This window comes from Apus apus, chromosome 1 (genome assembly GCF_020740795.1).
Source record: "Apus apus isolate bApuApu2 chromosome 1, bApuApu2.pri.cur, whole genome shotgun sequence".
NCBI classification, from domain to species: domain Eukaryota; kingdom Metazoa; phylum Chordata; class Aves; order Apodiformes; family Apodidae; genus Apus; species Apus apus.
Genome location: NC_067282.1, coordinates 121138872 through 121151461, shown reverse-complemented (window position 1 = coordinate 121151461; position 12590 = coordinate 121138872). Strand labels below are relative to the sequence as shown.

The 12590-nt window shown below is 39.4% G+C and overlaps 2 protein-coding genes across 4 annotated transcripts in view; both read left to right on the top strand.

The window, feature by feature from the left end:
* Positions 1-12590, top strand: part of LOC127380048 (regucalcin) — a 132502-nt gene that overhangs the window by 96392 nt on the left and 23520 nt on the right. The window lies entirely within an intron of this gene.
* JADE3 (jade family PHD finger 3) overlaps positions 1-12590 on the top strand; it is a 67505-nt gene that overhangs the window by 51416 nt on the left and 3499 nt on the right. For all 3 annotated transcript variants that reach the window (XM_051608450.1, XM_051608451.1, XM_051608449.1), the window contains 4 exons: positions 1071-1238; positions 6602-6718; positions 7173-7646; positions 11037-11154. In XM_051608450.1, coding sequence (XP_051464410.1) covers positions 1071-1238; positions 6602-6718; positions 7173-7646; positions 11037-11154 — 877 coding nt within the window. The remainder of the gene's footprint in view (positions 1-1070; positions 1239-6601; positions 6719-7172; positions 7647-11036; positions 11155-12590) is intronic.

The following is a 12590-nucleotide window of genomic DNA, read 5'->3' as shown; positions in this document are numbered from 1 at the left end:
ATTAAATACTGACATCCTATAATCAGAAGGCAGGAGAAGCATATGTGAGAATTTTGTGCTGGACTTGAATTTGAAAGACTGATTACGGTTAAAGATCATGTTCTATTGAGGCTTTCAATGTTACTGTTACCAGAGGTGATTTTAGGAATGGTGAAGGCCACCCTTTTGATACAGCTTTTATTTGGAGCAGTTGCATGGAATTAGACCTTGGTGATAGCCAATGATTTCATATACACTAAGCTCTGATATGTCTGTATGTGTGTACAGCAGGGTATATAGCTAGATATACATGTAGTTCGTCATTAAGAACTGCTAGGAATTTGAATCAGAAAGCAGACTGATTTTTTTTTTTTTTCATTTTCATTTTTGTTTTTAATTCTCAAACCCAGCAAAACTTAAGTTCAAATTTTCTGAAGAGTTAAATGCAATACTCAGGAAATAGACATAAAACCCAGTATCTCATAATTTTGGTATATGCCATGTTTTATTTGGGGTTTTTTTCAGTATTATAAATATTTAAAGTAACAAACTATTTACAGAACTGTAAAAGTCACAGTTCACAGTATTTACAATTACAAAGGTAGCTTATTGTTGCAGGAAACAGTCTTCAGTCAAACAGCTCATCTCCCTTCACATCTCAATACAATTATGTTAGAGTGTAAAGTTACTAGTGCTAGGAAATTGTGATTTTAATAATGATTAAATATAGAAGCTAATTTAAAGAAATGTCAATGGTTTTTTTGCTTCAGAAATTTGAAAGTCACTAAAAGCAAGTATGAAGGTTCTTAACACCAGTGGTGTTGTGCAGTCACAACTGGTATGTCTTACACTATAAACAAATAATATTAGCACATGTTTTAAAAAGAAGCCAACATAAAACCACTTTGGTTTAGAGGCTGTTTATCTCTTTGATTACTTGACTTGTATTAAGGTACAGAAGTTGGAGAATGAATAAGTGAGGGCCAAACTGTGCCTTTACTGTTTGAAAGCTTTGCTCTGTGTGAATAGTAGTAATGCTTGTGTGTGAAACCATATCAGCACAATGATCGCAATTCCTGTTTTCCTCCAAGGCATGCTATGGAATCTTAAAAGTACCTGAAGGGAGCTGGCTGTGTCGCACCTGTGTTCTGGGAATACATCCTCAGTGTCTCCTGTGTCCCAAAAGAGGAGGTGCCATGAAAGCTACTAGGACAGGGACCAAGTGGGCACATGTGAGCTGTGCTCTCTGGATTCCAGAGGTAAAACCTGATTTCTGCCTCCTTCTCTTGTATCATCATAGACTCCTCTCTGTTCTCCTTTTTCTTCTTCCTTCCTCTGCCTTTTTAGGTTCTCATGATTTAAGGTATCTGGCTGGCTTCATACCTGGCTTTATTCTGATGAGTCTGCACAGTCTGTGAGGACTGGGAGAGAGTCCAGCTTATGTTCCATTAATTAATCACTTTGTGCCCTCCATTTACTCAGCAATGACTTCTTGGTGTCGGTATAATATCTGAGTGACCTGCTAGAAAGGGTTATAATGTAAGCTAGTGTTTGCTGTAAAACTGCAGCTTTATTGTTTCTCTTACTTTCTGATGAATTTGTGTGCTCATTTAAGTGTATGATATGCATGAATACATCTACTCTCCTTTTCTGTGTTTTCTTTAAATACCCTCTATTGCATTATTTGTATAGGATGGATTCTTGTATTTGCAGTTTTGCTTTTTCTGAACAGTGGGAAGATTAAACTTGCTATCTTTTATGTTATATCTTACAAGTAAAGGCTTTTTTTTAATTTATATATATATATCCATGCATACGTCTATGGAGAGTTTAATAATGAAGCTTTACACTTCTTCCTCAATTTTGGATCAAGTTTATCATCACAGTATAATTCTGTAAATCAGAATGTTCACTTGTGTATAGGTGGAGTGTATGTTTAATTTTGTATTTGGAGTATTGCTCTTTCCTTTCTGTAAGATCCACAGATCCATTAGAGGTTTAATGCAAGGCAGCAGGCAAATCTTTTGGCACCCTGACATCAGGGGGATGGGTGCCTTATTTTCTGAACCTTCTGCTCCCAAGTGCAGCCAGGCCTCATGTTCAAAAAACTTAAGATTCTGGGCATTTTTTTCACATAGCAAGCAGATGCAATATGTAACTCCTAGCTCTGTCTCAGGCATATATCTTCTTTTCAAAGAGGCTATCTTTACAGTTAAGCTTTTCCTTTCGGGCCTAATTGTAGTTTCTGTCATCTCTTCCACCTTCAAGGCAAGAGGAGTTGAGAAAAAACCTAAATATTTACTTCAAAATTAAAAAAATATGCTTACAAAGTGTCTTGGCTGGAAGCTCTACTGACTCTGTGCACACTGGTTTTCCAAAGAGGTCCTTTATGCATGTGGTTGCCTTGGTGTTCTTGCCAACAGAAGAGGAGCCAGCAGGTTTGGGAAGTAGGTGACAGCAGGGCAGGGAGGACATTCTGCTTTCCCACCTCCCTGTAGCTGAGGGAGAGAAACAGAGGAGCACCCAGGTAGGAGAGCTTGAATCTGGCTGCTCCCAATGGTCCAGTCTGTAACTCCAGGCGTTGGAAACCTTCTCCCCTCCACACCAATGCCAAATGTGTCAGCCATAGTGAGGAGGTGACACCTGCCAGTAAGGGCATGACAAGCTTCTTGGATCCATTTTCTCTCTTGATCTCCTGCGCTGTTACTTGTGAAACAATTCAGTCACTAACAAGCCAGAAAATCCTTTGGGAATCTCTACTAAAATGGTGGGTCAGTTCCCATTGGAAGAGTCTCCATGGCCTTAGGTGCTGCAAGGGACAAATAAGGCCCAGAATGTCAAGACCTGAGTATAGATACTTCAGGGGAGAATGTGTGTTCCCATATACCTATTTTTCTTTTCCCCAAGATAGTAGCACGTTAGGACTCCCTAGAAAGAAACAGGTGCTGCCATTTCCTCTTCTGACCCTAATAAAATGGAGCCAGGCAGAATGTAGAGAGGAATGGGCCATAAACATGCCTGCCTGTGCCTTGTGGTAAAAGGCTCAAAGAGGAACTCCATGAGTCACCAAGTATAGGCTAGCATTGTTGCATGCAGTTACATCAGGTATATTCATTAACTCATTCAGCACTGATTTAAAATGTTTATTCTTTCCTCCCTTCGCTGTTAGCTACCCATGTCAAAGGGCTTTCTTAACCCTCACTTGACTGATGGAGTCATTCAGAGGTTTTTACTCTCCAAAGTGGACTCATCGTTGGTTTCTATCCTTTTATTCTTCTGCCTTTATTGTCTTTTAGTGTAAATGTGTAGTCTCTTTCATGATCTCTTAAAAAGCATTCTTTAAATAAAAAAAGAAAAAAAGCAACACTGAGACTAGAACTTATGCTGTGTTTTGAAATTCAAGGTCCTTCTCTGCCTTAGATAACCCATTACAGTTACATTCCCCCCTCAATCAGTGTGGTGTTAGCTGAAGCAGAGTTACTCTTTCTTGCTACAACTGGAAGGGTATCAAATTGACTGTCCTTAGCTGCTGTGAGCGACAGTGCTCCAGCTGCCCTAGTCAGCCACCAATGCAGGTAATTGTGCACCCATGCAGCTGCTGGTGGCAGGTTAGCAGTGGAGCAGAGGACAGCAGGGTGACAATCAAGATGGCAGTTCATGTGCGTAAGAGTTTTCTACAGCCCATTTTCCTCACTCTCCCACTCAAAATGTAACCTGATACAATGTGAAGAAATAACAGAGAAAACAGCTACATGTTACAGCAGTTGGATCATTTCTGCCTTGGGATGGGAGGTTTTGGGGAATGAAAAGATTGGCCTCCCCACTCCCTGGATCCCTTGTGAAGTTCAAGCAGACTTTGCATTGATTCCTCTCTTTAAATATTAGAAACATGCAGGACAGCATGAGACTAGTATAAATAAACAGCACCTGACACTATAAGTGCCTCTTTGTGCTTTGACAAAGTGGGGTAATATAAACAGGCAGAGTTACTAGCTGAATTGACACTATTTCCATCATAACTGTTTCCTGACCTTATGAGTCCCCTCTGGGGAGGGGAGCAAGGAGAGCATTAAAAGGGGCAGAGAGGGACAGGGAGAAGGTCTCTGTCAATTCTCAGCTCCTACTGTGGAGCTTGGTGGAAAGCTGGTATTACTCAGTCCCCAGCAAAATTCACTGAAGATTTTGGTTTTTCTTTGAAAGTAATACAAACAACTTGACAAGCTGATATAATGCCTTCAATTCCCAGTCTTCCCTCTTAGTGTCGTGGTAACTAAGATGAGAATTGGAGTCAGTCTTTGTACAGTATTGCTGCAGAAATACCTGTGTGACTTGTAACCTCTGTTTTGAGGAAGGTCAAGTTAGGTTGATAAAAGGTTCTTTTATTTTGGAAGCAAAAAGGTATATTTGATGATGTTTAAGAGTACTGGACATGGTTTTGTGAAACTGTTCAAGAGCTTCAGGGACAGCTTTGTCACTTTCCCACCAATTTATAGGAATACTGCGAGAGATAAATTGTTTGTCATCTCTACTTGATGAGAGCATCACATATTTCTGCCTGGACCCCCTGTGAAGCATCTGACTGTCTTTCTAATGAAGGCTTCTGGAAAGGCCATGCAGCTCGTTGACCTCAGTATATTCCAGAAGATGCAGCTTGCAACTAGGGAATCAGGGAGTGAAGTACTATAACAAATACAAATCGTATTTCAGTCACTTTAAGTCATTAATTCATGAACTGCTGATCAGCTTTTTCAAATGTGGAAATGATGAACCAAGTAATTTCTTGCAGCGCTCTCTTTTCCACCTACTATAAATGATCCTTAGGCCAATGCAATTATAAGGAGAGAACAGCAAAAATACTCAGTTTGAGTACAGAAACTATGATTCCCAGACTCCATCAACTTAGTACCACTATATTTGTTTAAGTCCACCTCACAGAGGAGGTTTGCTGAAGCAAAACCTTTCCTTCTCAGGGATTATGCAGGTTTTAAAATGAATGCATGCATCCAGTGATTGTTGATGTACCCCAAAATGGGAGCTAGGAAATTCAGTTTAGTCTGCTGACTCTGGTCAGCAAGTTTAATTGTCATACATTAATTCATATAACCTGGATTTCATTAGGAGAGGATTATGGAGGTAATGTATGAAAGGTATTGTAGCATAATGCTCTTAAAGTTTTCTAGGAAAAAGAAAAAAAGCTTTTCAAATCTCAGCTAACTGATTTCTTAAGGAAACAGCTTTATTCTATCCTCACAGTTCCACAAAGCATGATCTACGAAGCTTCTTTACTTTGATTCTTAGATCTGACCCTTTTGAGAAGAGGCTCCTATCCCACCAGTGGAAATAAAGGTCTGCTCTGTTCAGGTGAATTGTTATAGGAAGGTGGAGATCTTCCTAGCTACAATTAGTACTGTGTTTCTGCTTCAGGCAGGTAGTCCTCCAAAGCACACAACTGCTGAATTAAAAAAGTGCTGTGTAAACATCAAAATCCAAGGTTTTGAAGACTAGGATTCTTGAGACAGAGCAGTTACCTCACTGAAATCTGCCATGTGCTGTTCTCATACTGGCCCAGTTCTGCATGTTGATCGTTCAGAGTTGGCCAACTCTTTGATTCTGCCCTTGGTTGAATCCTGTCTATGAGGAGTGGCTCTGGGGTGCCTACAGACATAACTGATGTCTGTTTTGGTGTTTAAATTATGGAGAACAATCTGTGTTTTTTCCTTATGGACAACAGGCATTTGAGAAATTTCTATCACAATGGATATGTGAATGTTAGTATGAAAGAACAGGAAAAAGGTATCCTGTGCTTCTCTGATACTTTTTTTTTTCTTTCTTTTTGTATTAGTATCCATTATCTGGTCTACCAGAGACAAATGTATAATCCAGACTTAAGTGTGTGGAAACTGCCACAAGAGAGTAGACCATGCTTTGCAGTAAGAGAAGCTTGCTGTATTCTTTCTCAAATTATACTTGGTACAATCTGTAGTTAGGGAAGTGTGTTAGAATCTCCTCTTGCATTGGGAGTGCTCAGTGGAGAGGCAGAGCTGGGAGGCAAGGCTTTTTCTTGCTGTTGACTGATACTGGCTCAAATTGTGAGCTGACAGAAGTAGCTGTTGTAGAAGATCTGTGGATCTTAAATAAGGAACTTTTCAGGTCAGTATGAATATGTGTCCCTGTTTCATTCTGAGTAGTTTATATTGTGGTACTTTTGAAGTTAGACCTATTAAAGGAGCACAGAAAAGAAAAAAACAACAAGAAAAACCACCACATCAACAAAAACAAACAAAACAAAAAACCCACAAAAAGACCAAACAGAATTGAAAGGAAATAAGCTTAAGCATCACTTACTGCAGTCTCTCTCAGTCTGATTCATAACAAGGCATGTTGTACATGCCTCAAATCTTTTGAAGGCTTGCAATTTTTAGCCACCAGGTTAAACTAGTGGTATTCCACAATATTGTTTTCATGTGGGAACTGTTAGGATTCCTTGCTGAGAAGTCTGAGCACATGAAGATCTCACAGTGAGATAAATATGTGGTCATATTTCTTCTTTTGGTATTAATGGAGAGTTTGTTTTTATTGCCTTGATCACTGCTTTCTATGCTGTTTTTCTGTTTGTCTGCAGGTTAGTATTGCTTGCCCAGAAAGGATGGAGCCAATCACAAAGGTGTCTCACATTCCACCAAGTCGATGGGCTCTAGTGTGTAGTTTATGCAAACTGAAAACTGGTGCTTGTATTCAGGTATGTACTTGTCCTGTGGTGACTTTCGAGTCTATGTGAGAAGGGCAATTTTGGTTTTACATACTGTTCTTCCTGTGTTCAGAGATGCTTTACAAGGTAGATGGCCATTGAATAGATGCCTAGTTCCTCATAGCTGTTTGCTATCGAGTTAGTTCACTAGCGCAGAGATTCAGAAGTTAGTCTGAGTTGCCTTCTTTTGAATAAGGCTGAGATGTGTAGGGATTGCTGCTGTGTGGGTCAGAGATGGATAGAAAGGTTCTTCCATTGAACACCTCACAAATGAGAAGCTAGTAAATCAGGTGATACCAACTTCGAAGACATCAACAGATAAGAAGAAGAGTGCTTAGGAAATAGGATTTGTAGGGATGGACTTTCATGTAATTAAGATAATTCTGTCTTTTTTCTGTTTTTTTTTACTACTGTTGGTGATTGAGATGTTTTGTTTTGTCTGTAGTGCTCCGTGAAAAGCTGCATCACTGCCTTTCATGTCACCTGTGCCTTTGAGCATAGCTTAGAGATGAAGACTATCCTGGATGATGGGGATGAGGTCAAGTTCAAGTCATACTGTCTAAAGCACAGCAAGAACAAACAGAATTCGCTGCCTGATGTTGATGATCACCCCAAAAGCATGTCAGACCAGAAGCAAACAGAGAGTGAGAAAACCAGTTTGCGAGCCCAGAAACTCCGAGAGCTGGAAGAAGAGTTTTACTCACTAGTTAAAGTGGAGGATGTTGCAGCAGAACTAGGCCTTCCTAAACTTGCTGTAGACTTCATCTACAATTATTGGAAGCTAAAGCGTAAAAGTAACTTTAACAAGCCATTGTTTCCTCCTAAGGAGGATGAAGAAAATGGTTTGGTGCAGCCCAAAGAAGATAGCATTCATACTCGCATGAGGATGTTCATGCATTTGAGGCAGGACCTAGAGAGGGTAAGAATTTAACTGGTAAAGTTAAATAGAAAAACTATTTGTAGGTGAGCAAGTTCTTTGTGCATGAGAGTGGGAATGGAGGGAGCACAGGGAGATAATTACAAAAAAAAAAAAAGGCCTTCAACTCCAGTCTTTTGAGATGCTGCATTGCCTGCTGCAGAGACTTTCAGGAAATGTCACTTCTCAGTCCAGTGAGAGATTCAATGTGAAAGGAGTGCTTCTGACTTGCTTAGAGGATATTGCTTTATATCTTTTAAGATGCATGTTTATATGCACAATGGACATACTTGCTAATTGACTATTTGATTTCCACTGCAATCGAGTAAATATTAAAACAGTGAATTTATTTGAACCAGCTGTAGTAGTTGCTAGTGATACAGATTCAGTAACAAAAAAAAATGCTATTGTTGTTAAACAAAAGTAAATGCAAACAGCAAAAGGAATGGAGCAGGCTTAACAAATTCTTACCTTCCACCTTCTGTTTTGGTATGGAAGGACTTTTGATTTGTAATTAAAAAGGCCTTTTGTAATGATTATAATAGAATGGTAAATGCTAGTTAAGTCTGGGTTTGGAAAAATCAATTTGCATAGGTCAAGCATTAAATGTTATTTGGTGAGTGTGCATTAAGCTTTTGGGGGATCCTAAAAATATGTTGAAGCAGAGTTCTCACCATCGTGGTTTGAAGGCAAGTAGGTGAAGTCCTAGATGGTTAATTTCCACAGTGACTTTTTGGCTCCACAGGCACAGAAGATTGTTGCCCTGTACTTGTACCACTTCCCATTACATCTGGTTTCAGGACTCTTAGTATCTCCTCCTCACCAGCATGCTGTCAGCTAGTCCCAGGTAGTGGGCAGGCTGTATCACTTGTAGCTCTCTTGACCTAGAAGCTTTCACTGCGTGCAGCTGCCTTAGGTGCTGCGGTTGGTTAGCAGTCTGAAGAGAACCCACTGACTCTACCACTGCTTGTGGCTTTACTGAGAAAAAGGAAATTTGTCTTTTTATCAGAAGCTATCTGGGCTCTTAGCAGATTGCCAGCTAGCTGGGAGTTTGAAAAGATGGAGTCCTTCAGCAAAATTCAGAGAAGTGATTTATACTGTTTTTTTCTGGCAGCTGATGGGGGAGGAAGCCACGTGTGTTACCACTTGGGCTGCCCATTATGTTGGCCTGTTGGCTAGTAAGCACTTGCAGTTTTCAAATGCTGAGAGATAGGTAGTGAATATAAAACAGGTAATAAGATAAAGCAGATGTGCTAAATGTGATCCAGAAACATTGGAGAGGGGAAGAAAAAGCATAAGAGAGAAAATAGTGTTGTAAGAAAAGGGAAAACAATACTGGGGAGAGAAGAACATGAAAATACAGGGAGATGAGTGTTGGAGCTGAGATTTGTGCTTGTCAGTGTAACTGCTGTCTTGAATCTAGTCATAATCAATCTCGGATCTCCTTTTCTAGGACCACTTCGGATACGGACCCTTGTTTAAAAAAATAGAAATACAAAAAGCCATAATGTGCTTTGAGTGGAGAATTGGGATTTTTGGGGTGCTTTCTCTTTCCAGACACCATTTTGAGGTTTTTCTCTCTCTTTTTTTTTTTTTTTTTTTTTTTTTTTTACAAATAGTTGGTTTGCATCAAATTTTATTGAAATTAGTGTACTTAATCTGAGTGGAGGTAATGCATATTTTGAAATGTCTGTCTTAAAGAATTACTTTGTGCCATGGTTTTCTATTAATTACATATTGGGATGAATAGAGATTTGGGAATCATGGAATTTCCTTTCTGGTGAGAAGGGTTCCAGTTCTGAACAGATGGAATTGAGTGCTGAGGAAAGTATATTTGGCACATCTTTCAACCAGCCCCTACACAGTTTCTGTGTTCTGAAAGCTCTTTTAAGTATTTATCAAGAACTTGCAGTGCCTCTTTCCTATTCTGTTTATATTAGGTGGCAATATTGCTATTAACTCAGACAAATAGTGAAAGCAGAATTATGTGGATCTGGATGATAGAATTATAGAATATATATATGGTTTCGTTTGGAAGGGACCTTAAAGATCGTCTAGTTCCAACCCTTCTGCCATGAGCAGGGGATGCACCACCCACTAGACCAAGTTGCTCGAAGCCCCATCCAACCTGCCCTTTAACACATCCACAGATAGGGCATCCACAACTTCCCTGGGCAACCTGTTCCAGTGTCTCACTACCCTCATTGTAAAAAATGTCTTCCTTTTGCACAAGCTAAATCTATCCTCTTTAAATTTAAAACTGTTGTCCCTTGTCCTATAACTGCAAGCCCTGGTCTCTCTCCATCTTTCTTATAGGCCCCCTTTATGTATTGAAAGGCAGCTATAAGGTCTCCCTGGAGCCTCCTCTTCTACAGGCTGAGCAACCCCAATTCTCTCAGCCTGTCTTCATAGGAGAGGTGTTCCATCCTTCTTAGAGTTTTTGTGACTCTCCTTTTCACTGACTCAAACAGTCTCATGTATTTCCTGTACTGAGGACTCCAGAGCTGGACACAGTACTCTAGGTGGGGTCTCACCAGTGTGGAGGAGAGGGGCAGAATCACCTCCCTGGCTCTGCTGGCCACACTTCTTTTGATGCAGCCCAGGATGCAGTTGGTTTTCTGGGCTGCAAGTACACATTGCTGGCTCTCATCCAGTTCTTTATCCATCGTGGTATCCCCAGTCTTTCTCTGCAGGGCAGCTAACACCTGTATTGATACTGGGGACTTCCCTGACCCAGGTGCAGAGCCTTGCACTTGGCCTTGTTGAACTTCATGAGTCAAAGCAATGAGGTTGGAAAAGAGAGCGCTAAATGGGTGAACCAAAATGTGTAAATTGCTCAAGAAGCTGGAGTGTTCTTTTAGAGGTCATCTAGGCATTAAATTTTGGTCCAAATATGCCAGCTTTCTGGAGTAGCTTTTAAAAAAAGCATTACTTTAAATGTTGCAATGATTTTGGGGGAAACAAACATAGTTTAGCTGTTAAAAATTATTCTATTAAACACTTTGCAGGGAATTTCTGGGTGAAATAAGTATTGTCTGTAGTAATGGTCCCAGTATCATATGGTAGTGGAAGCAGGCTTACAGACAAGCAAGTTTTAGAAATTACTTGTTTTTCTTTTGACTGGAATTTTGTGTTTGTTCACTGTTCCTATAGATGAAGATACATTCTGCTGTCTTGCAGAATATATTCAAGGCCTTCATTAAATTGGCAAATAGAAAACTCCAGGGTATCTTTTTTTAATTCATAGTTACTTGTGTTCGGTAATATTCACAGCAGCTTTTCCAAGGGATTTTGCACATAATGGTGTTTTAATTCTGCTGTTGATGCACTTTTTAAACTATGGCAGGACTTGTTTTCTTATGACATACTAAGTCTCCTTTTGTTCCTCCATAGGTAAGAAACCTCTGCTACATGGTAAGCAGGAGAGAGAAACTGAAGTTGTCTCACAGCAAAGTACACGAACAGGTCTTCAATTTGCACGTCCAGCTCATTAATCAGGAAATTGCTGCAGGTAATAGTATAAATGTACAATATTAACAAATATTATCTGTATTTAAACTAAAAAATGTGTTCCTAGTTAGTGTTTTTAGCATTGTAAATCGCCATTTGAAAAACTTGAGTATTCAGTAAATGAAGGTCGCAACATGCACAAAATGCTTTAATCTCATAAAATATTTACTTGGATATTTATTTTATGGCTGTTGCTGGTATGTGCCTGTTACTTATCGATCACTACAGCATCCAGATAGCAGAAACGAGCTGGTGGTGATCTCTAGATTTCCACTTCCTTGACTGCTGGTTGATGTTTCTGGTTCACCAGAGCCAGCTCTGTGCTGCTGCTTGGCTCTCCAGCTGAGAAGGTTTTTTGCTTACTGTCAGAAGTTGGTTCCTTCAGGCAGAAGAGTGACTGATGGGAATCACTGTTGTTCTCACGTTGCCTTGTATGCTTGATGAGCATTTCTTAGCCTGCCATCTGCAGTTACTCTCCTTCAGTAAGAGTTTAAGTACTCTGGATTTTAGTAGTGAACAGTAACTGGTTAGGAATGCTGATGTACTAAAACTCACTCTGCCTTTCATTTTTATAGTGACAGTTTTGAAATCAGGAACCCAGCATTTGGAAAGAGGAAGAGTATATATTACGGTGCAATTACTTTTTTATTTTTTAATAGGGTAGGCAGCTTTTTTTTCAAAGTGAAATGGAGATCTTTATTCTTTTTGAGATACACGCTATGTTTTTAATGACCAATTTAGAGTGAAATCTTAGTGGTTTTTTTCCTCTACCCCTGAAACATGGATAGGTTTCATAAGTACTGAGAGGGTGGTTTGTTTTTTTTAAGCTGTTTTAGATCAGGCTGGTACTTTGTGGTAGCAGCACTACCCTAAAGCACTTTAGTTTTGTGTAAATGCATTTTATGAAAAATGTCAACTGAATTTATTTTATGTCTTCACAAATACAATTGCTTTTTTAATGCTTATTAGAATAGCTTGATAGCTACTTTGCAATGGTGCTGTATGCATGTGTCATAAAGACTAATATATTAGGGTGAAAAGACTTCTAACGCGTAGAGAATTTTGTAATATGAAGCAGAGAGTTGAACTAAGTCCAAATTGAAACTCAGTTTGAAGCATTGTTTTTTCTCCATCCAAAACTGAATATGAACCTTTTTTATAGCTTTGTTGGAACTACTTCAGTCATGTCTCAAAACTGGTTGAGTTCACTGGCTTAAAGCCCTGTAAAAAGGGCACATTGTTGTCTTTGATGGAAATGCTAAAATGCTTACCTAAATTCTGAAACGGCGGATAATTTGGAACAGTTTTAATTATCTCAGCTTCTCTTTAATGTCCCAAAATAATTTCACACTAATTGTTTGCAAATGCCTCTTACTGTTGAATGACCTTCTAACGGACTATAAAACTTGTTACAGATAACAAAACGATTACCTGCTT